This window comes from Cydia pomonella, chromosome 4 (assembly GCF_033807575.1).
Source record: "Cydia pomonella isolate Wapato2018A chromosome 4, ilCydPomo1, whole genome shotgun sequence".
NCBI classification, from domain to species: Eukaryota; Metazoa; Arthropoda; class Insecta; order Lepidoptera; family Tortricidae; genus Cydia; species Cydia pomonella.
Window position 1 is genome coordinate 12320106 of NC_084706.1, and position 25534 is coordinate 12345639.

General features: G+C 36.4%; 1 protein-coding gene across 7 annotated transcripts in view; it reads left to right on the top strand.

Annotated features, from left to right (window-relative positions):
- The window catches only part of LOC133517108 (DNA-binding protein D-ETS-4), a 49705-nt gene extending 25340 nt beyond the window's left edge, over nucleotides 1–24365 (top strand). For 2 of the 7 annotated variants that reach the window (XM_061850264.1, XM_061850262.1), the window contains exons 2-6: nucleotides 7256–8027; nucleotides 9817–9971; nucleotides 14180–14312; nucleotides 22031–22174; nucleotides 23337–24365. In XM_061850264.1, the coding sequence (XP_061706248.1) occupies nucleotides 7256–8027; nucleotides 9817–9971; nucleotides 14180–14312; nucleotides 22031–22174; nucleotides 23337–23527 (1395 nt within the window). In that variant the 3' untranslated portion in view covers nucleotides 23528–24365. The other 5 variants (XM_061850266.1, XM_061850267.1, XM_061850269.1 and 2 more) reach the window with 5 other exon arrangements.
- The last annotated feature ends 1169 nt before the right edge of the window (nucleotides 24366–25534 follow it).

A 25534-nucleotide genomic window follows, 5' to 3' on the forward strand; every position in this document is an offset into this window, starting at 1 on the left:
AAATAGTTAATATTTCATACATATATTGGTAAACTAAACACGAAATAACAAAATCAATTCGATAACTAATAATATAAGCCCATGATAGTCTCGCCTCCCTGCAACAACCATGCGAAGTGACAATAAGTTCATCGAATTTTGAAATATTGGTTTTAGTAATGGGTTTTCATATGAGACAAGTCCCAGTTTTCGTTGACTCATTGACAAACCCACTTGCATAATAATACACGCCCGCTAGCACAATAGACTCTATTTGCATATTATGAGAATTGGCTACAGTAATAGTCTGTGCATAATGGGTTATTCCTATACATAGCCGTACCAACAAGTCCAACAACATCACTTAGGTGGCCGTAATGTTTACCCAGGTATGTGGCTGTTGTTTTTATTAATGTAGCGATTTATTAATATCACCAAATCAAGCCATTGCAGCACTGTAAATGTTTTATTGGAAACCTTGATGCCTTTATTTATTTATTTAGGGTTCAGTAGTCAACTAGGAACCCTTATAGTTTCGCCATGTCCGTCTGCTGTCTGTGTGCGACTTTGCTCTGTGATCGTTAGTGCTAGAAAGCTGCAATTTGGCATGGAAATATAAATCAATCATACCGACAAAGTGGTAAGATAAAAGCTAGAAAAAAAATGCTGCGGGCGGACAGACAGACGGACATGGCGAAACTATAAGGGTTCCTAGTTGAATACGGGATCCTAACAATGAGTACTACGTTAGTGCTCGTAGCTTGTAGCACTAACGCGTTGATGTCTTTTGCCAAAGGAAGAAAAGTGAGGACGAATTGTTAAAAATTGCCAAATATAAATACTCTTTATTCCTAACAAATACTCTTTATTGTTAATACCGATGCCAAACGTTCTATAGATACCTGTAAATCCCTCCTTTCCAATAGTTCCGTAAATAAGTGTAATACCTAAACACAAATACCAAGTACGAGCACACCAAACACTTTTCAAAAAGTAGGGCTTGCATTCAACGACAACAATATAATTCATATTTAGTTATAATATAATCTGTTAGTCAGTACGTAGGTACATGAGTTTTCCGTGTCATTTCAATACAACTTTGTGCAGGGCAAGTCTATTTTTACTTATGCCATTGTATACAAAAATACCAGGATGTAATACCTACTATAATTGTTTCTTACACGTATAAGATATTTTTAGGTCTCATAACTCTCATAAGCTATTTTAGTAGTAAACGTATAAGGTTACTTGATGTACAAATTTTATAGATGGACTAATGCTAGTAGGATCAGATTTTCAATGTAGATAAAGGTAGCAACAAGCGATCTTATCGCTGTAAGCAATCTCTTCCAATCTTAAGGTTGCTTAAGGTATACCAACTTACTCGTTCCTACTTAGTGTTCTTTAATTATCATTGTCATTGTGCAAATACAACAAAAAAAGTATTAGCTTCGTCTGTATCGACATAAAATAAAATACTGAAATGAATAACTCGAAATGTTATTCACATTATTTGCGGAACCGCCGAATTGAGGCGAATCACTAAAACATGATGTTGATAGGCCCCGATGCTTGATCCCTGAATTTCAGCTATACATAATCTTCAGCTTTTGTTCCTTTCATTACTCGTAAAGGGGTGTTTACACTACCGTATATTTTGCTTAAGCCTCGCAACCTATTTTTAGAGTATGAATGAATTGAAGACATGCGTCATGACGGCGAGGTTGTAGGAGTCGGCGGAGCGAATTATGTAACTGCTGCGGAACCTGGGTTTACCAGTACATTCATTGATTTGCTACGCTACTAGGGTTGAGTTCATTAATACATAAGCATGTGGATTACGTGAATTACGAGGTATAGAATGAATGCACTATGACTCAACGTACCTTCATCATATACTAATTAAAAACTCAGAAGATGACTTTATTTATTTTTTTGACAATAACAATATACATAATGAATATATACAGAGGATTACTATAACTAGCTAAAATCTAAAATAGGCCCTTGAGGCGTTGTACCAAGGATGCTGGTTGCATATACTTAGATCATCATCTATGATACTGTGTTAATGGAGCAAACAAGCTCTAGGATGACGTTTTGGATAAAGCAAATTAAGTAGTGGATGGGTAGGTCATCAATAAGGTGGCCTGCGCGGCGGTCTGGTGTATCTTACGGAAGTTCTGTAAGCAGCTTTTATCGTTCTTGTAATTTCTCAGTCACACGTGAACTTGAATAGAACTGTATTGTTACAAAAGACGGAAACATATTCAATTAAAATCTAATTAAAAGCATATGACGTTAGTTCCGAGTGTTCTATTATAGTTTATTGACGAGGCGTACTTCCCGCTGTGACGTAGACAGTCATTGAGGCTCGAGAGCGGCGCGGGCGGCGCTCAGTGGCCGTGTGATCTACCCGTCGCGCACACGCTGGGGCATGGAGGACATCAAAAAACATTAGTGCTTCGTTTTATTGAACAATATACCAACTACTGAGCCCGTCCCAGTTTTGTTTTGTTTTATATTTTTTATCAATGATGTACTACAGTGGCTCAGGTAGCACGGGACTTCAGTGAACGCGTTTTGTTATTGGGCTTCAGCGTACCGGCCGGCGTCCTAACCTCAAATGTTCGCTGACTGACTGTGTGAGTGTTGTTTAGTTAAAAGTGACTTATGGAGGAAAGTTGGCAGTACCAAGTGAGTTCTTACTAGGTTTATACCCGTTAGGTAAGACTGCTTTATGTAAAAGACGACAGTACCCGTTTGGATCTGAATTTTAAAAAGCTTGCACGTTTAAGTAATGGGCAATTTAGTTTATCTGACATTTACATCTTTAAACAAGACGAGCGTTCTTTATTGTTGGTTTATGCAGAGATTTTGTATGCAATAGAGCTTAAAGCTTATGCCATTAAAGTCGTGGAGTACAGACTCGAGTAATAACAATTATGCAGACACGGAAGCGGATTTGAGATAAAATTAAACCGAATTTAGTATGGTTTATATTGGTATAGCATCCATGACGGTAGATTTGTCTTCGTGTGAAAATCCCAAGGCCTTTGGCCTAACCTTGTCGAAATGGTATTAAAAGGCAGGCGCACGCGTCTACACAATGTCGTGACGTCATCATTAATAAGAGCAGCCTTACTACCGGTTTCATTTTGTTTCCTGTAAAAAAATCTCACGCTGTTATCTGTTAGTCTTTTTACGCGTATTATAGTCGAACGAAGAATTATTAGTGTCAAACGTAGAGGAAGAGAAGCTTACTTTCTTTGAACTATTTTCATTTTAAGAAGATTAATTATTAAGAAACAAATTATTAATAATATTGTATGTGCACTTCTCGATCTCTAATCTATAACCAGCTATGAGTCACTGTCCCATGTAGAATATTTTTGCAAAAAAATATAATTTAACATCATTCATTAAAAAAAAAATACGGTCTCTCAACAGTTTCCTAGCTAGTTGATAGTGAATGTGTACTATGTGTGTGCGAATGTGTCTACAAAGCTGGAAGTCCGGGGTTCGAATCCCGGTAGAGCATTTATTCGTATGTATAACGATCTATTGGTACTGGGACAGATGACAATCGGTGATAGAAAATGCCAATCGAAACTTAAATAATGTAGGGAAATAGTCACGTGACTTTTCGTAACTTCTGTCGTCCCGGCGAATATCCGGAATCCCGATACAAGTTCGTTTGGCGTTTGTTGTTAGGATTGTTATTATAGCTAGGCACCCTAAGACTCCTGAGTACAGTACAATAAGCTTTGCTTGCTCGTGCATATGTGTTGTGAACGCGACTTGTTCTCCGTAATTCGGGTTTACTAGACAGTTTATAGTAGTACCTACTCATGTGTTGTACTTCTTCACGAACGATTATCTACTTATATTCTAAGGTTACAGTAATCCAAAAATATTTCAACTCCCGTTTCCGCGTCGCCGGCGCCGCGCCTGCACAATCTACACAGGTTACACGAGCGCTGCGAGTCGAATTCTCCACCAAAATTGTGCGCGTGTAATATGACCTCCAAATACATATCGAATACGCATAATCAGAGCTCAAACTGTTACTAGTCGTCGGTAAATGGTGTGAAAAGTAGCCTGTCTAGTGGGTCTGTTTATTACTAGGTTTTTTCAACTCTTGAGTTGAGATTAATGGCGTACCGATGTTATATACCTAAACATATATGTTAATAGGTGTTTGTACCTCGCTAAGGCGTCCCTATTTATTTATATATATATAAGCTTGAATAATGCTGATACAGTGAGTTTTTTTAGAAATATTCGCTCTGAAAGTAAAAAAATATATATCCTTTCCTCCTTCTTACTTTTGAACCATGGGTCCAAAAAATAAAAATAAAAAATCGTATAACAAAAGTTTAATAAATAATTTCAATTAAAACTACTTATAGAGAACATACAGAGAATATGATCGGTCTTGCTGTTTTTGAGTTATTGCATAAAGTTTTCTCTTCTTAGTAAAAAGACGTGCGAAGGCGCTGCGAAGGTACTCCCTTATGCTTGTAAAGTAGCATATGATGCTTACAATTAGTCCCCGTTTAGCCTATTCTGACAGAATGGTAACTACGGTACATTATACTGAGCATGGCTCGACATGCTCTTGGCCGATCAAATTTTTAATATTTATGACAGTAGGTAGAGAAGACTGTGAAATTCCGTTTTGATCTGTAGTGTACAGGTATTGGCGGATTTTCCGATTTTCCAACAAGCACAGTGAGATAACCTTTATTCAAATACATAAAATTAATTTCAAAAAAAGTAAAATCGACTTCAAAAAGTATCAAAATAAAATATTATACCCTTTTATATGCGCTAGCAATGAATACGTTTGAAGTGGGTGCCAAGCCAAATCATAAAAACGTCACCACGCTGTCAACCCGAATGCCAGCCCGTGTAGTTCGATAAGAAAGAAAGAACCAGAATTTTAACTATTTCACATGGTACCGACTTCAAACGAATCTGCTAACGCTGAAAAAAAAATTTATTTTATACTTGTTGAAGTCGGTTTTATTTTATACTTTTTTTATTAATTTAATTTTTCCAGTTTTAGTTTTTCTTACCAGTGATTATACTGACTGATTAGTGATGCATCATTCTGCAAGACTCGTTCCTGTCTGGCCCAACGGTCATGTCACTAAAAATGTTGGCGCTTTGGGTACGTTTCTAGTTTCAAGGTCTAAAGCTATCAAGATTTGAAGAGTTGAACCTCAAGGAACCCATCATCAAAACTAAACCTTAACCTAAATGTTCCTTAAGAACTTAGAAGAGGACAACTCGCCAAAAGTGAAATATGCGTTCTGGTCATTATCAGCTGTTCCACTACATCAAATGGCACTGTTGGATGTAAATGCTTGGTTTGTTGATGAAAATACTAAAATCGTTATATGTACGCCTATAAGATTTGAGGAGTTCCCTGGACTCCCCATATATCCCATCATCAGAACTGGGTTTTGATAATAACGGGTTGTATAAACGTGTCAAGCAATAATATAAATTAATGTAAGGCAGAGTAAACAATCCCACGATGTATTATCTTATAAAAACCTAATTAAATTAATAGTTAAGGGATTTAACTAGGATAGGTATAATAATTTGTTTCTAATTTTCGGTAATATCTATAAGCGTAATTGATTTCCATGTGCCTTCTTAATGTTTATTTAACAGCAAAGTACGTACTTTATTATTTATTTGTTATGTAAATAGTAGATTATTTTTTACGATAATCGAATGACAAAATAATTGACAAAAATAATCTGTATGATTTGAGACCACAAACACCTAATTCCCCTAGAGACAATTTTGTTAATCAAAAAATATTTGATAATAGAGACAGTTGTTCTTTATTGCCTTGTCCTAGCCTTGCCCTATCCTGTTTATAAGTTTTTATTTTATTTGCTTACTACCTTTGCCGATTCGGCGGTAGAGAGACAATTAAACATCTTTAATTTGAATATCTAAGTAGAATACCTACATATGTGGGATTTATGTTTCTTGTCAATTTCTTTATTATAATCAACACATGCGCATGCAGAACTGGATATTCATAAACTTTGCTAATATCTATTTCTTTGTTTTTCTCTAAAACAAACATACTTCAAGCCGATTTTCCCACGTACGTATCGACTAACAATTGAAGCTAGTTATCGTGAGAAATATGAATACAATAGTGATTATTGCATAAAAAAGTAATGAAAATGCTTGGAATCGTTTTCCTGAACAGACCGGTATGACGACTATCAATTTCGTAAAGACTAGGTATATCATAGGAGTCAGTAATGGTGATTGTGCCGCGTAGAATGGGTCTTTGCTTGTCATTACTCAAAGTAAGTTTTGAATATTTCATACAATGAAGTCAACATTTGCGCCATATCTTAGGTTAATACTACCTACCTATTAACCTTCCCCTTGTAATATAATATAATATAATTTATTTGCTAAGTAGACTAAAATAATTTGATCATACGTAGGTATATTGATTGTGCTACATAAACAATATGTTTCATTTCACGACTTAATGAACAAAATATAAGTTATATGTTCACATCCAATTATTACGCTCGACTATGAATTATAAAATGCATACATTAAATAATCAAACATATATAAAAGTTCACTTACCACCCAATAATTTGAAAAAGACTAAATCGTAAAGCAAGTTCACTATCCACTCGGAATATATTTTTAGTTTGTCTTGTTTTCTTTACAACATCTGGCCATACTCGCAGAATAGTTTGACGTCGTCGTTTTATGATGATCTCATATATGACGATTTCATTTACATAAAACGTTACCTATGTGCTACATATAATCTGCGATCAGAATTCCACGATAGAATTAAATGTGTGCGTTGGAACATAGAACTTCATTTTATTGATTTTATACACGGTGTCTCTTAATAAAAGAATGCCATCGATGTGGAGGACGGGACTTTATGAACTCCCGATTTCACCCCCACATATTCAGTAAAAACGCTTTCGGTCCTAAAGTTCTATGTCACTGGCCTTCGTTTTCAATCCGTACTGATTGCGACTTTATACATATGTGAAAAAATATAGCAGGAGAATAACATGTCTTTAGCGTTACAACAATTCCGTAATATTTACTAATTAGCTCAAGCAAGCAATGCGTAATCATAACCAATTTAAAAAAAAAGTAATTAAAATTCTTAAGTTAACTCCATAGTTTTTATCTTGATTAACACGAGGGTAACAGAAAGATAGATCATTGAAATAAATAGTGTTCATATTGTCCCCAGATGCCACAGACGGTCCCGCGGTCAGGCCTGAGCCCGCCGTCGGCGACGCAGGGCGAGCGCGCCGTGCCCGCCTCGCCAGTCGACCTGCAGCACTTGCTGCGCTACCTTGGAGCCGCCTCCCCACCGGAACCCATGCTCCATTCCCCCGCCACACACACCAAGCCACCTCCGCCTTATCCAGAAGATAACTCCTTCCTGGAGCGCCTACATGACTTCGAAGGATATCCTACACCTTCACCATCTTCTGACGAGGGATCTATTCCCGCAGTAGCGCTTCAGCCTCCCTCGCCTTACAGCTCCTTCTCCTACTCTCCCAACGTATACATCAAAGAAGAACCTAACAGACTTTCCGTACCAGAGTTTGCGTCTCCATACCCTCTTTCACCTTCCGGCTCCTGCACCTCATATGGCAGCACGAAACATTATTCCTCCCCGGTCCCACAGCATGAAGAGTATATCGACATTGAAGAACTGTTGAAAGAGAATCAGATCTCCCAAGAGAATAACCAACATACTTTTATCACTCCTAAACTCGAAATCGAAGAGCCCAGAGACCACAACCTTTTAAGATCATTCCTTGAAGATACATCATTTCAAAAGAGGTTTAATTTGAGGCCGGTTGAATTAGATGTCAAGATGGAAGAAAGCAGTGGAGGAGCGAACACAGAAGACACACTGGCCACTTCAGAAATGGACAGAGTTATTTGTATGGCTATCGAACAATCGAAGAGAGATGTCGATAACACGTGCAATGTTCTGGGAATCTCACCAGGTGAGTGATTACTAGGATTAGTCAGCAGTGGAGGGGCAAGGGGGGAGAAATAGCAAGCTAGATACGTAAGGCCTGTACCGAAAAACACTGTAAATTTCAAGCCCCTGTAATTTTGATTCTAAGCAAGATGACTACTGCATTCTTATCGCGATAGAAAGTCTTATTATTATGCTATTATATTCGAATATAAATAATTCTGGTTTTACGCTGTTCTACTTTAGACCAGTAAGTAGAAGAGATCACTGAAAATTGGTCTTTTCCAAAAAGCAAGAAAATTTGCAACATCCTATATGCCTGAAACACTTAAAATTACCTCGAAGTTTCATACATTTCATAATAAATAACTAATTTAGTATGTGCTCTTGAGCAGAGGCAGATCTCTAGGAACAACCTCACGTGTATTTTTCTATATGGTGAACAAAACTAAGAAATAGCTCAGAAAGTTGCCGAAAGAACCTCACGTAATTTGTACACAAGACCAAATGTGCGTTACTTAATTCTAGGCCAAATTAAAAATTATACTATTTCCTTCGTACAAAAATCGCATTTGGTAGTTGACCTACAATAGAGTAAGAGCTCCAAACATCCTACAGTGCCGTTCTCTCAACTATTATTGGACTCAAATCAAAAGTGTATTAAAAGAGAAAAATGAAACCGCCAAAAAACATTAAAAATTCCAGCAGGTGATGGGCTCATGCAGACAAATATGAAAAACGGATCCGTAAAAAGCTGCCACCGAATGCGCTAGGAAGAAGCTGCCTTTCACTCCTACAGAAAAAATTATAAATAAAAAACTGACAAATATCTAAATTAAAAGTCGCTTTTTATTGTATAGTTATTCTATAAACCTTAGTTTGTTCTCAATCGCATCAGTTTTTTTTCATTTGAAGATTACAGTTTTTTTTTTCGGTACACCCCTTAAGCTTCGGTTTGCCCAACCAATGTACCATATCGATGCGCCGCTACTGTAATAGTTAGCACCTCGAAACAGGGGGCCTACCGCGAAAATCGAAGTTCGTCAATTGCGGGCATTTTTCTCTGTCACTCTAATTACGTCATAGAGGGAGTAAAAGAGAAAGAAAAAAACTTACTTATTGTTTCTCCTATAACTTCACTTGCTGTATAATGAGTATAACCTAATCTTATGATGCAAATTACGATTCTGCCATCATGTAAGCTGACGTCAGTCAGTGTGTAACAAAAACCACATCGACGCCCAGCGTCTAACTTCACAGTGATGATAATGATAAATACTTATAAAGGTTTTCTACGAACTGGCCGATTACGTAAGCTGTCAACTGTGTGCTACTGATCGACTAGATGATTAAGAGAGCTGCTTCTTGAAATCAATTATTGATTTGTGATAAAAACATGACAAAAAACGTTTACAGTTAATTAACAAACCCAAATTTGAAGATGATGCCATCATTCAGTTTTTAATTTATATCTGCACTTTGCTGTCTTCTTTTAAAATTAAAATATCATCTAGTTTAGGGCCAATTGCACCATCCAGGGTTAGCCACTAACTCTGAGTTAACCGTTAACACAGGGTTAAATTGTACCTACTAGTAACTCCGGGTTTAACCGATTAACCCTGAGTTAGTAGGTAAATGAATGGCGCAAGTGCCCCTACACGAATAATTTGAATTCGTCCATTAATTGAATAATAATATTACCTTTGGGTTTGAACACTATTATTTTATAATATAGACCCAACTGTTAGACAAAGAGTTTCTTCAGCACACTGAAATATTAGTCACTGATTCTAATTCAGGTTTTTATTCGACAGATCCAATGGTTTGGAGTACAGAAAACGTAAAGGCTTGGGTGGCATTCACGCTCCAGACGTTTAACTTGCCGATGGTACCGACGGAGTACTTTGCGATGGAAGGTGCCGCGCTAATGGCACTGACCGAAGAAGATTTCAACCGGAGAGCACCCCAGGTACCAGATCTTGCCAGACTTTCACTATTTTTCGCAATTATTAAGAACTGGTGAGTTTTCCTCCTAGCGTTTTACGCGCCTTCAATTTTGACGTAGGTACTTAGGTAACTAATATAATATTAGTTTGTCATAATATTGGAAAAGCGCTCTTTCCGGGACTACTTGATGAATTAATAACTGAGTTTGAGTGTATAGGTAGATATCTGACATATTTACTTCTAAAAATATATATCTATTACGGAAATACCTACGAGCATATGCGTTTATTGAAATCATCAGATCAGAGCTCAACGAGGGTGCGGAGTGTAAGGGTCGTAACGTGCATGTAACTAACTCTTCTGGAGTGCAGGCGTCCATAGGCTACGGTAACCGCTTACCACCAGGCCGGTCGTATGCTTGTTTGCCACCGACGAAGTATAAAAATATCTAAGAAAATAAAAGGTATTAAAAACTGAATTAAATTATAATACTAAAAATAAAACTAAGTAAACTATGTAGTAAAGTAGATGGGCGAGTTGCCCATCACAGATATTACTGTTTGTTCATTTTATGATACAATGTAACCGTTAAAATATTTGTGCTGAGCGCGTTTATCGGCTGACCCCACGAACGAGGGCATGGGGTTCAAAGTCTTTAATAACATTAGTAATCAGGTATTAATGATAATATAATCAAACTTAGATAAGTAATATAATATTACTGTCCTTGCACGTGACTTCCATCAAGTAGTAGTCGTTAAAACTTGCAAGTTCTGCATTTTCACTCCCTTAGGTATTGAATTAAAAAATATATATTTCTTAGTGGAGCTAAAAAAAAGCGGCCAAGTGCGAGTCGGACTCGCCCATTAAGGGTTCCGTACCATTTATGACGTATTAAAAAAAACTACTTACTAGATCTCGTTCAAACCAATTTTCGGTGGAAGTTTGCATGGTAATGTATATCATATATTTTTTTAGATTTTTCATTCTGTTATTTTAGAAGTTACAGGGGGGGGGGGACATTTTTTCAGAAAATGATATTAGAAACCTCAATATCAGTTTTGAAGACCTATCCATATCCCCACACGTATGGGATTGATGAAAAAAAAAATTGAATTTCAGTTCTAAGTATGGGGAACCCCTAAAATTTTTTGTTTTTTTTGCTATGTACATGACGAATCTATAAGGGTTCCGTTTTTTTGCCATTTGGCTACGGAACCCTAAAAATGGAGTATAAAACCGGCCACATCGTACCTAAAACTTTCATCATCATCATTGTAATCAGAATCGGCCTCCTAGGTTATAATTTATTATTTTAAAATATTGCAAGTTTCAAGAATGTTATCTTAAAAGATGACGAAACATTGTAATCTCTGTGAAATAAGTCGTACGTCCTGACCCTGAACCCTGGTACCCTGGTAGGTACTCGATATGGATTATTAAATCTTTTCTTAAATATGTTTATATTTGTAACCAAATGTCATCATTACTTACTCATAGCTGCCATACTGATTGTAGGAGGGAGGGTAGTATTTTCGAATTTATAAATGTAACGAAAACAAAACATTACAATGGTAAAATAATTAAATAGGTAGATTACCTGTATATTATTTGATTATCATCATAAAGCAGACCAACATTTTTTTACATTAAATTTAAGAATATCGTTTTAATTCGTGCCTCATCGTAAAATATGCTCCTTAGATCATCACATCACCTGAATGTAATTGCTTCCTAATGTTTTTCGGCAGATTACATCACCCGTTGCTACCCGAGTTCTGACATGTGATCTAATTTGGCTTTTGTCGGATTGCGATATAAGATTATTTGAAGGTGCATACTTGTTGGCGAGAAGTCGAAAAGCTTTTATCAATTTCAAATATGATTAGTTATAAAAATGTAGATACTTAGTTCTAATTTTTACCATCTAATGCGCTGGGAGCGCTTTACTTACCCTCACCACGCACTTCGCACGTAGTCAATAGGCAATTTTTTATTGTTTGTATTCAGGGCCTATAAAAAATTAACATTATACGGAAATCGATTTAAGGTACAGTCGCCGTCAAAGATATGTTTACGCTTTTGCATTGCACCTTACCCCTTTGTAATAAATAAGGCGCAAAATGTAAACATGCCTTTGACGTAGACTGTACCATTTTAGGCTTGTGTTGTAATGTAACAGCACCGGTACAATTGTCCCGGTTTCATTACGCCACTACGTAAGGAAATCCGTTAAGGAAATCGTGCATTATGCAAGTCATTACGCTATGCATACTACGTTGTGATCGGCTGGATGCAAAATTGGAGGAAAAGTCTTAAAAGAGTTGTGAGTGCGACACCGATTTGGGAATCGTTGCTCAAAAATTGTATAGGTACTTACCTTTATCCGGGACTATGATCTAAGTGTATTTATTTAGTCTATTATCATTAATCTAGTTAGGTGCTACATACATTGCTGAGGTCTGAAGCTCAATTGCTGAAGTCTGAAATGTACGAATTATTCTCGATGACTTCAATAAAGCTAGACAGGCTAAATAATAAAACTTAATAAAACGTACACTACACTACACTTACGTACAATACAAAGAAACAAACTAATAAGCATTGTGTATAGGTGAAAACAGAAAGAATATTTTAAAGTGGGTTAAATTGAGAATGTATTTTTTATTTACCGCACAATTCCACAATTTAATTCAACGCCGCAGCAGTAATGTCGTAACAGAAAGACAGTTGCAGTTGCCACCCGAATGCCATCTTTATTGGCTTTAGGATTTATCTGAGAATATTTATTCGATTCGTGACCTATAAATTACCCTGTATAAAACAACACTAGCTAACAGGTGTTACTAAACAACAAGCAAATGAAGTAGGTAGCTCAAATAATTACATAACTCGACCAATCAACAAGCAAGTAACTTGAACGGAGCGACTAATCGGCCAGCAGCCAAGTACTCGTTCAAGTGCACGCGCAACTGACTTTCTCCGCCGAAGAAAGCGAGGCAACTAACCTCACTTATTTGCCGATGTTTTATACGCCCTAAAATGCACTTCCAAGGTCGTAACTTTTATTTTATGCGTTTTAAGTATATGGTGTATACGACTATTAAAATGTACGTTAAACCTATGAACATTATTTAAGTAGTCTCATTAACTAGTTAGGTAGGCGAGAAGGTAACCTACATAGTTTCTTCTGCATAGCTAAATAATGGACAGCTGAGATAGGTACTTGCCATAACATAACTACCATAACATTCTAAGGTTCCATAGGAAGTAAGAGCTTTTGAGCGAAAGCGGAGGTCTTCGTTTCAGCTTGGGCAAAAATTCTTTCATATCTCCGGATGTTCTCGTCCTACAATTATTCGGTTCTCTTGAATTTTGGTGAGCAAATTCATCTTTTTTTTTCGATTTAGTTTTAGTAATAAAAAAACAAAATGGCGGAACTATGGGGGTTCGCGGAGGGGGTCGGAGGACTACAGCTCACAGAGCCACTAGTATATATTATTTTAAAAAGCATATAGGTAGGTACTACCCACTCAATTTAAACTGACCTACGAAAAGAAAAATAAGGTACTGTTAATCATGTTCCTAACCAGAGTGCACTTAGAAGGTAAACGAACACGTAAACGCATTCATACAAACGAGCATTATTTAACAATCACTCGAACTAGCTGTCTGCAGGTGAAATATGAATACTTAATTTAGCATCAGGGCCTATCCAAGATGATAATCGTACATCGAAAAACGCCAAACGAATAGGAAAAAATATATACCGGGATGACAGATGCTACCAAAAGCCACGTGGCTATTAAAGTTTCGATTTGCATTTTCTGTCAACGGTTGTCATCTTGGCTAGGCCCCTATCTCACCCGCCGGGGCGCACGTGGTCGAATGCTGATAGCGACCCTGCGGCACCCCATCTAAGGCGGAGCCGGCATTCCGTCATCGCCCCTGGTTTCCCCCGGACTAGGTGGCATGCGTAAACGCATTTCCCCAACGTTAAAAAAAAAGGCCCCTATCTCATAAATGGGATATTCTGTCACAAATTATTGGCACACAATATTATACTCGTTTTAAATTGATTGGACTTGTACAACTTTAAATAGGTGTTAGATATCCATAAAAACAGGCAAAATTGTATAGCTTGCAAATTCGTCTTCTAATACCGTAGTCTTACCATGCCATGAAACAGCTAACAATGATTGAAAGAGCTAACAATGTTTTTTTTTACAGGCTGGCAGCACACTATACGCGCAGCTAGAAATCTGGAAGGCCGCGAGCCACGAGGCGTGGCGGCAGCAGTGGGCCGAGTCGCAGCCGTCGCCGACGCCCGCGCCCGTACCGTCCGCAGATGACATGAGCGAAGGTACGTTCCTAATGAAAAAACGCAGTCAGAAATTATCATTATCATACTATTTCTTATAGGTCCTAGGCCTACCGATAGAATCAGAGAAATAAGTAAGCATAAAGTGCTCACTCCATAAGTACATCAGTTTTTGTACCAAAACGCTTATTATTTTCGTAGTCTCAAGTAGCGGATTTATCAGTACCGCTCGCATAAGTCCGATTTATGAAAAAAGTGTATTTTAGACGGCGAATGTATGAGAATTGTAAGGGAGTAATTAAAGGGGCTGGTACCAGCCCCTTGAAAAAAAAAACAGGAAACGGCACCACTTTTCAGCCTGGCAACAACGGGTATCTTGTAGCCTAGGAAGACCACTATCACTAAATGGATTAGAAGTCAAACTGCGGTCTAACAATTATGCATACGACACTCATTTACAATTAGTCGTGATCTTTTTTACGTACCTATGTTCTCCGATTTCTCGAAGATGGGCGGACCGATTTATGGTAACTTTTTTCGTTTGAAAGGGTATAAGGGTATGTTAGTCCCGTTGAAATCGTTTTATAGTATTCAGGAAAAATCGAAGTAACTCATCAAATGTTATAAGGCACAGCACGGCATTCTCCCATGAAGACCAAAATTGTGAAGTTAATTATAGATTGTTAAGTAAATTATCGGTGTGATGAAATCGGCTAAAAATTTGGTGATTTATGATTAATAGTTATTTGTACAACAAGAGAGCAAAGTTTGATATTTCTTCGAGTGCTTGTTTTGAGTCCCGTGCAAGTGAAAGATTCTATAATAGATTCACGAGGGTAGCGAGTGAATCTAATTTAGAATCTTGAGCGTAGTAAGGGACTCAAAAGCGCACGAGATGTAAATAACTTTGATCTCGTGTAGTACACAAAATTTTTCACGTCAGCCATCAAAAAATACAACCTGAAAAAATGTAATCCAGACGGACGGATCACTATTTCACTCATATTTTCTGAAGGTATTCTAACAATTAACTTTAATTACCGCAATAAAACAAAACGAAAGAAATTTCAATAAAATAATACTAAAATAACGAACATCAATTGACAGTTCAATCGACAACTTTTCTTTTTTTTTTATACTTTGTATGATCCGGTCCGAATTGCGGATACTACTATTTGTCAACTATAGTAAAGATCGTTAAAAGTAGTTAAGTAGAATTATTTACTGCGTAACAATTGCGTTGTATAAGTTCATTGTTTTGATTGTATAATAAAATACGTAAAATATGGTGTTTTTATTAAATTTTAAACTTTTATTTCATTAATTAATTATTACGAATGAAGACTCGTAGGGTGTTTTGGAACGATGCGGTCTGACTTATTTCGGGGGTCTATTATAAACCGTCAATATACCGTTGAATTACGTATGCACTTTTTTTGTCTCTTTCTTTTTGCTAATGACGTGAAAGGGATAAAGACAATAGAATCCAAATATTTCGAACTTGTATTAGGCCCCGCACGTTGAAATGACATTCGAATCTAAAGGTCACTTGAATGTTATTTTGTATCACTCGGTGAGCAAAATGCGGTTTTGCTCACTGTTTTTAAGCAGCAAATTACCCTTGTTCGAGCTGCTGACGTGAAAATATAATTTCTCATTAAAAGAATTATTACCCACCTGTTTAGTGATATCCTATCTAATAGTAATGATAATGTAAACGATATCATTGTAAATCGAATATCTGTAAAAAGATTCTTACAATACCTACTTGACTTAATAATAGAGAAAGGTGATAAATAATCAAAAATCAATATGTTGTAGATAAATACATCGCAGTATTCACATGTCAAAAAAAGAAATAAACCAAACTCAATAGGTTTACCTATTTATTTATCCAAAGAACCAACCTGTCTGGTGGTAACTCTATACCTATCTGTAGCAAACCGGGTCGCGAATTGTATAAAAAGTGGAAAAAGTAGCCAACGGTCTATCTTGTATCGAATGCGATGTGGCACGGCAATGCATCAGCTGCTTCGCGTGCATTGTGATCAACCGTTAGAAATACCACAGACTGCTGGAACAGTGAGACCAATGTCTGTCCACGAGATGCCCATGTTTAATGCTTCTAAGTAATTTGCGGCGTCACGTTGCTACAGAAATTTTAATTCATCGCAGCTATAACCATTGTATTTTAGTATAAGTAGATATGACTATTGTGAAACCATTTCCTTGTAGCAAGTGTCTTTGGAATAAATGAGCGTTAGTCTTCTATTTATTACTTAGGTACTACTATTTTGACCAAATTACAGACAAATTGTTTTTTTATCGTGAAACAAAGCTATAAATAGTATAAATTAGGTATCTGAAAACAAACTTACTAGAGCTCACCAATCCTGTTGCAGGTCCACCTTCATTACTTAACAGAGTTAAATTTGTACTAGCTTTTCAAGTTTTTATATAACTTAGACATAAGGAGAATTAAATGAAATGAAATATCTTTATTAATTTTATTTTCAGATCAAGTAATGACCTACAGCTTGTACTTAAATCTAGCTGACTTATTATAAAAACTTAAAATCCAACAAATATTTAAATAATTAATATAATCAAGCGTTACTTTCCATACTATTCCATACTAATTAAAACAAAAAAATTACTTTGCTAATCCGCGAAAAGATAACGTGCTAGTCAATCAGTGCTAACCAGTTATATTTACTTGCGTAATTTTACATGCAATTAATGTAAACCCGCAAGAAAGTATAACGAGTTAGCACTGATTGACTAGCACGTTAACTATTCACGGATCAGCAACGTGTTTTTTTTTATCAATAAAACAAATATTTAGTTATAACGAGGCATTTAACTATATATTTAACTAGACATTTAAAAACCATAAAGTAGCAAAAAATACATTAGCATCTTTTACTTGTACCTACTTGCATAAAATCTTAAATTTATTAAATACTAGCAGCGAGTATCTAAATGAGTCTACTACATTTATAGTTAAATAGTTAGATATTAGAATAAATACTGTATATTTAAAATATCTGTAAATATTATTATGTATTTTCTTTAATACGTAGGTTTACTTGGGCGGTAAAGGACAGCAGTTTCTAGACTGATATAAGCTGTGTTTTCTGTTATGGCCGGCCCACATACGACGGAGGCTGCAGACAAACGACCCAATGATGTATGGCTGGGTGTCCCGCATGCTTTAACTCAGGGCTTTATGAACCGAGTCATGACTTTACAATACTTATCTACTCTTAGGACTGTATAGAAACATACATTTACTCGTACATATTTTCCAGTAAAGGTTTATGATCCCAGTGATATCAAAACGTTTTTCTCAAGACAAAGATTTGCTTTCGTTTGAAACTTGCCTAGGCTTAATGTTTGTATTTATGGCACTGTGAAACCTTTAAGAAAATTAATTTATATCTATTGGAGTAAAAAGTATCAAAACCAAGGAGCAACTGGAAATATGCTAGTCTACTTTAGAATTGTAGAAGAGGCTGCAAAGAAGTGATACATTTGATAATAAAACACTGATAGTGGCACAGACAATAGCTGTCCACAATAGATATCTTCTCGTAAGCTCGTAAGTACCTGATGTCTGACCATAAGTGAGGCAGTCGACATTGCTGCAGTGCAAAAATATAGTTGAACCTCGATTATTCATATCTCGATAAGGGTTGCCTTAACACGAAATAATATACTCTTCCCTTCAAAATCCACATGTTCCGTAATAGATATAGTCGAAGAAATATTATTTGCACCGGGTAATAAAACAATCAGCATCCGGTTTTGCTTAAAGTATTCTTGAGCTAAACAATCTTGATCCTAGTTACTTTCCTACATTATAATTTATTAGTATTCCTAGTATTCTAACTTTTCGATTCGTAGTCTATTATTAAAAAAAAATACTAAGTAAATTTGTGTCGAAAAAGTTTCATTTACCTAATAACGTGTCGATATTATCCCAAAAACATAAAGTATCATAACTAGTTATTCCCACTATATGGATGGGACATGCGGCAAAGCACTACACACCTCTTTTGCCCTTTTGTATTCGTTAATATAAAGTTTGATGACTACAATCGGTGCAAATTATATTTCGTCAAGTATACCTACGAGCACCATTGTGTTAAAAGTTAGTATAACGTACCCAATCGTAATCCTTTTAAGTTGCGGTGCACGACTCCTACGTCGAGGTCGTCAACTACTTACTAAGCTTTTGCATCTTAAACAAAAGCCTAAAGATCATTCAAAAATCGTTCTTAATACTTGGTATTTAAGATCAAGTACATAGTCGTTAGACATTCCACATTCTAGCAGTTTGTCTCTTGCTTATGCAAATGACAATTTAATAGACTCGGTGTTGCTTTATTTACGTAACTTAGGTATCAATTTAATGATCAGATAAGAAAAGCCTTTACCTTTGGCTGACATGTAAACATGTGTCGTGTCGCACTAGGGTTTATTTTATAGCTCGGTAAAGAGTTATTGATTGTAAGATTTTTAAGTCTAGAGATGTAAAGGCTATTTAAGAAAAAGTTATGCTTCGAATTTAACAAGTAGTGTAGATGGCGCTGTACGACTTCTTATGTATTGTGCGGTAGCTAGTGTCCGACCAAAACCTTTTTTTTACGATACCGAATATTCGATTTTGGCTCTAGTTTCAGCCGAAACGGAACCTTACATACGTGTTAAAATCGTTAAAGAAAAATGTCAGTAGGCCTTTCATTCCTTACACATGGCTCAATTACAAATTACAAAAAATCTATTTAATAAAATTAACGAATCTGCTCACAAAATGTTAAGAGAAGTGGTTGATTAATACAACCTGTAGAGAACAGCTGGACAGCTAAAAACATTTTTGCCTAAGCTAAAACGGAGACCTCCGCTTTCAACAAATCAACAAGTTTAGTAACAGGATATAAAATGAGATATATTTTATTCTTACAATTAGCTAGCCTCGAAGATTAGAATTCACATAGGAGGTTAACCGAACGCGATCCGAAAGTATGTATCTTCAGTATTCGTAAGTCTCGGTGTGGCCGAAAACTTCGGCAGTTTTTTGACCGAACCCGAAGTTTCGGCGGAAACATGATTTTTGTGCAGAAACCGACCGAAACCAAACGTCGGTCGGATACTATGCGGTACCTATCTCTAGTTGCCGAAAGTTGAAGATTCGTCAACCGCCGTACACCACCATCTTCTTCAACTGTCAAACTCGAAGGCATGATATTACAGCTCATCATAAAAACATACAAAAGTAAAACGTAGTTTCTCGATTCTCTCGTATTAAAGATAACGATGGGATACTACCTATAATTAAAATTGTCTCAAATAATATCTCTTAGTAAAACTTTTTACACTTTTTAATTTCACTACGCTCGGGCTAAAAATAGGCATTATTTTATTTCGTTTCCTCTTGCCTTTTACAGAATTACCTGACTGAATGACCTTTTATAGAATTTTCATTAGATGTGGAAATGGAATGATCTCGGAACGGTCCTCGTCATTCACTACAGTTACCTATAAACTATCAATCAGCCATCGTTGGTCAGTCATCCTGGGTAAGCCTTATACGTCAAGTCGGCTTTTTGTGTTTCCCGTCGACCCACATCGGTCCAAGTAGCACTGGCCTTACAAGGTCGCGCTAGCTTTGACTGGCTTTAAAAATACTATCAAGTGTTGGGCTTATTACGTCTTAAATTTCTCTAAGTAGTACACTTTAAAGGAGTAAGTAAATCGAAAAAACGCAGATATTTTTTTTTGTTTTGTTGTTTCAATGGATTAAAGGTAAGTTGTAAAGACGGTAGAAAAGTTTACGATCCTCACCGAGAGCCTGGGTAAAGCGGATCAGGGATCAGTGAAACATTTGAGTCAAGTCAACGAATTTGTTTAATTGTCGCATTTTCCTTTTGGCATCGATTTTTTTGTGAAAAAAAACCATTTGTGATTGCCATGCTATTGCATTTGTGATTCCAAAAGGTTTTTTTTACAGAAATTAATCATAATTGATAAAATGTTACCTGAGAGATTTGATTGTCCTAAGTTGCGTCAGTCTTGGTAAATTTAAATAGATATCATTACTATTTTTTTTTTCTTAACTATGTTTACTGGGTTTTGTACAACAAAGTGCTATTACCTATCACTTGTTCGCTTACAAAAAAGATACCAGTTATTCTTCATAATAAAATTACGAGCTATCTCAAATGCTGCGCAGGAGGCACGGCCCCGCCAAGTCTGCGAAGCTATTAGTTCTTACTACACTGTTCCACGAAGTCGCGCGCCATCATCTCATGCCACCCGTCTTCTTGTACCATTAATGGTCCTAAATTGTCGAATCTCATACTTAGAGCGTATGTCTAATGCCTGTTTAGTATGCAACCGGAGCATACGCTATATACTAGTAGATTATCTTTCGCGATTATGAACATTGGTATTGGTAAATGTCGGCAACATTATAAAATTATGGTCAAAATATGTAGGTTGGGGCGTCTAGCACGCATTATTTAAACACTCATTAATATATATTTATTAAGTAATTAGTAACTACATGTCAAGTATGCTTCAATAGTATCTATAGCGTATTTTAATATTTTTAATGCTTTAAAAAATCGAACAAAAACATCCTTCGAATGATCATTATGTGATTCATAATATATAGGTATGTTAAACATTTGGAAATCAATGCTGTGAGACCGGAAGGGCAGAAATGCATGACTATTCTCATCAGCAATGACTCATTGAAAGAATATTACTAAGTACTCCAATTATATTACTTTATAATTGTTGACTTCTATTATTTGACTCTTTATGATTTCTATACCTGTACTTATTATAAGTACGTACTCGCAAGTAGAAATTAACCTCTTGAAAGGTTTAAACAGTTTAGGTTTTTTGGAAATCCCTATGAGATATTACGAAATGAACTGTTTAGAAATGTTTTAAAATTGCGGCTGTCAAATCAAAAACCAGTGCCCGACTGAAGTTTCCGTTTTAGCAGGCTGAAGGTTCGGTTTCGGCCAAATAAAAACTATATTGCATACAAGATAGTATTTTTCAGAGCCCATAGCTGGACCAGCGAGATGGCCATGCGATGGTTGGGAGCACGCACTATGGAATGGGTTACGTGTAGATGCGTACGCACCATCGTGGCCATCTCATCGTCATCCTCATCCCGCCGCGCCATAAGCCATCCGACACCACTACCCTCCCTACACACTATCCTATCTTAGTGGGCATGATAGCCTATCGTGGAGAGGAGCCATCTGACCGAAGTTTCGATTTCGGCAGGTTTCGGCAATCGCCATAAAAATCATGTTTCGGATAAAGGTTCAGTATCGGCCGAAACTAGAGAAAAACCGAATCGTCGGTTTCGGCAGAATGTCACTGCAACTGTTGGAAAAAAATCTGTTGGAAACAAATGTCGACATCAGCACTGCAAAAAAAAATATCGCATAAAAGACTCTTTTGATTGTAAGTACCGAAATCAAAGAGTGAACATGAATTTTTGACCGATAGGTATCTACTTATCTAGTGTAGATAGGTATAGTGTATAATATGTATAATCCTATTATGTTAATAGTCGACTACGATGCCCTAAAACGCCACGTCATTGAATTAGGTCTTGGTAGAACCGTCTTAATATATAGAAACTCTGTGTTACTCAGCAAAAAAGTTAGCAACCCCTAAATATTGAATAAAAAAACGACCTGACGAATTTTGACCAGTATTTTTTTCTACAGACGAGGAGTCTGAGTCTGCGACCGCGGGCGTACCAGGTGGGAAGGCCAAGACCGGCAGCACGCACATACACCTCTGGCAGTTCCTTAAGGAGCTCCTCGCGGCGCCCCACGTGCACGGCTCCGCCATACGATGGCTCGATCGAAGTGAGTATTCAGCTTATTTGCTTCATGCAGCATAGTTATTTGAATAATTAAAATCCTTTGCATTTCATTCGAACAGAATACGTATGTGTAAACTCATGTGTCATACAATTTATCAGGAGTTATCACTATGATATGATAAATATATTTTCTTTATGTCAGCACCTTAGTAATTATTAATTGTGGTTTATTACAAATTACTACTCAAATAACCCGCTGTAGGTACTACCTATGACCACTGACGTTTGAACTTATCTGCGTAAGTACTTAATTGTTTGTTCATTCTACTTTTCCAAGAAATAAGATAATTACATTTAATGTAATCAACAGAGTCGGCAGAGTTGTAGGTATTCATTGCTAACCTGTAATGATTTTATTTATAGTACCTATTTATCTATAAATATGTACCTAGTTTGTTCTGGAATACATCGTTTCTCAAAATGCCGTGACTAACTAAATCAGCAAAATCCGAATAGCTAGCTAGAGATTAATATACATGCACATATTGAGCAGACAAATCCGTCAAAAAATGACAAGAATTAGGAAGGGGCTATGTAGGTCTTGATTCCTTTGTTTACAGTGGAATCGCACCCTGACTAAATAACGCTTAAAATGCATAAATAATTTTTTTTTATAGTTGTTATCGTTGGAAATTTGATATTATTATTATTGGAAAATATCAGTAATTCCTAAATTAAATGCGATATGAGGTTATTCGTGTCGCGCTTTAGTATTCATGTTACATTTACGATTGTCAGGCCTTAATTCACTGGAGCAACGACATTCTCGGCTCTCAAGGTGATCCAGCCGCTTACTTGCCATCTGGTACTTGATAAAATGTCTTAAAGCAAAGGTTGAGTCTGTCGTGACTCGGCTATGAAGTAGAAATATTGTTTTGTTTAATAGGCTCTTTGTAGAACAAATACCTACGATGATTTTTTTGGTACAACACAACATGGCATTGAACAAGTTTTGTAATTATAGCATTTGTAAAGTCAATTGATAAAGAAGGTATACCTAATTTACTTAAATGTTATCCATAGAAAAAACACACCTACCAACTTTGTTGCAACCACAACGAAATCATGAAAGCGCCACATCAAGCTGAATCTTAATTTCCCTGATTAACAAGTTCCATGTTTAATTCCTATCACGTCGTTCCCAGGTAACGGAGTTTTCAAGATCGAGGACTCCGTGCGAGTAGCGAGGCTGTGGGGCAAGAGGAAAAACCGCCCCGCGATGAATTACGACAAATTGTCGAGAAGCATCCGGCAGTACTACAAGAAGGGGATCATGAAGAAAACGGAACGAAGCCAGAGGCTCGTGTACCAATTTTGTCACCCGTACTGTTTGTAAAACGAATACTCTGTCCGTAGTTTTAGTTATCTGTAAATATTTATTGTAAATAAGGTGTGTAGATCCGTGGTAATGCGGTCGTCACGGAGGCTCCCGGCCTTGCACAGCAAGCTCCGCGGAGTCTCGGCCCGAACACTTGTTCTCGGCGGTACGTTATCCCGAGACCGAGTTATTAGGCGATGTTTTATTCCCTCCATAAAATTCGAGAAAGGTAATTTTCTTCGGAATTCTATCGGATGGGAAATAGCTGTGTGCGTTAAACTAAGTATTTTTACCAGCGACTAAATGAGCACAATGGTCGACGCTACGGCCTTGCTCGTCGAAAGCTGGTAATGTTTATCCCATATATCTATGATGTAGCCCGTGTACGTTCTATGAACTTTTAGTAATTAATTGTCATGTAAATATTTATGTACCTAAGTAGGTATGTATAAGGTTTTGTAATTTTGTGTACCTAGGTACATTATTAATATAACTATGCAAAGAGCAATCGCTAAGTAGTAGTAGTTTCGTTATAAGAATTGGAGTGAAGGCGGTGAATTGGCAAATTTTGGGTACCGATTGAAATTAGAATTTTGTGCCAAATAGATAAGGATTTATTGGGGACAGAATTTGTAAATTGTGATATATTCCACATTTTACCACCCGCCTATAAGAAGAGACGTGAATTAATAAAAACGGTGTCGGGTAATTTAGGTACATTGAAGAGATTTTAGGTTTATACAAACCAAGACGCAGTTAGTGTCTTCATTAAATTATGTCTAAGTAAGTTTATTGGACCAAACTAATGTAGATAATATTAATTTATCATGTAATAATACATTTCAATGATCATTTTTATCGCAGTTTTATTTCATTTAACTATCCTAATAATATATTTGTACAGATTAGTAAACGTGATAACAATTTAATTCATCAATGTGACAATATTATTATCGGATAAGATATTTACATATACGACCTACCTACCTACCTATTTGTAGTTGCGCAATAAAAGATAAGAAGGCAGACCATCGAACTTGCCGAAGATTATTAGATATTTGAATAAAATAATAACCGGCCAAGAGCATGTCGGACCACGCTCAGTGTAGGGTTCCGTAGTTACTTTTCCGTCACAATAAGCTAAACTGGAGCTTAAAGTATAGTAAATTGTTAACCAAGGGATGAAACGGTACCTTTCACCCGAGTTAAACAAATAGGCAAATTTGCATAATCAGTACCTAATTAAAGTAAGTCTTTTTACTATGAAGGGAAAACTTTTTGCGATAACTCAAAAACAGCTAAACTGATCATGTCCGCTATAGTTTTCATTTAATGTCTTTCTTAAGCTCTACTTCCACGATTTTTTTCATACCGTAAAATGCTGCAACTTTGCCATTTAAGCTCAATTTTGCCTATTTCATTTCAATTACGATCTCTCGAATTTGCTTAGTATTTTCTTGTTTTTTACCATTTGCTAGTAATTTTCATTATTCTGGCAACACATATTTCATTTTTTTACAATGGTAACTCCATTGTTGCTCCGCCAGTTACGTATCATAAGTCGGCGTGAGTGGCAGCATTTTTTTAGTGTCTCGCAACTTTTGAATTTTTATCTACGAAAAAGGTGTTTTTTGAGAAGTGGTATCGTCCCAGGGTAAGCAAAGACTGTCTATTTCCCGTAAGTTTAATATTTTCAAGAAAAGGACATGATTTCAGCATAATAACGTACTAGGCAATATTGGGCAGTGTTTTGGAAACGTGAATGACACAATTTTGCCTGGGTCTAGGGCTGTCACTAGCTGAATTTTATAAATGTACAGGAAAGAGTAAAAATAAGCTTGCCTAAACTGCTTAAATGAGTTTATTTATTACAAGCTTTTTATTAATTTGCAATGTTTGTTTAAGTCAAATCTTGCAAGTCGATTTTCACCGACTTTCAGTGTGGATACCTTTGTAGATCTGCTGACAATGCAATAATAAACTAACGTTAACAAAAAAACTTATATTAAAATGAAAATTATAAAA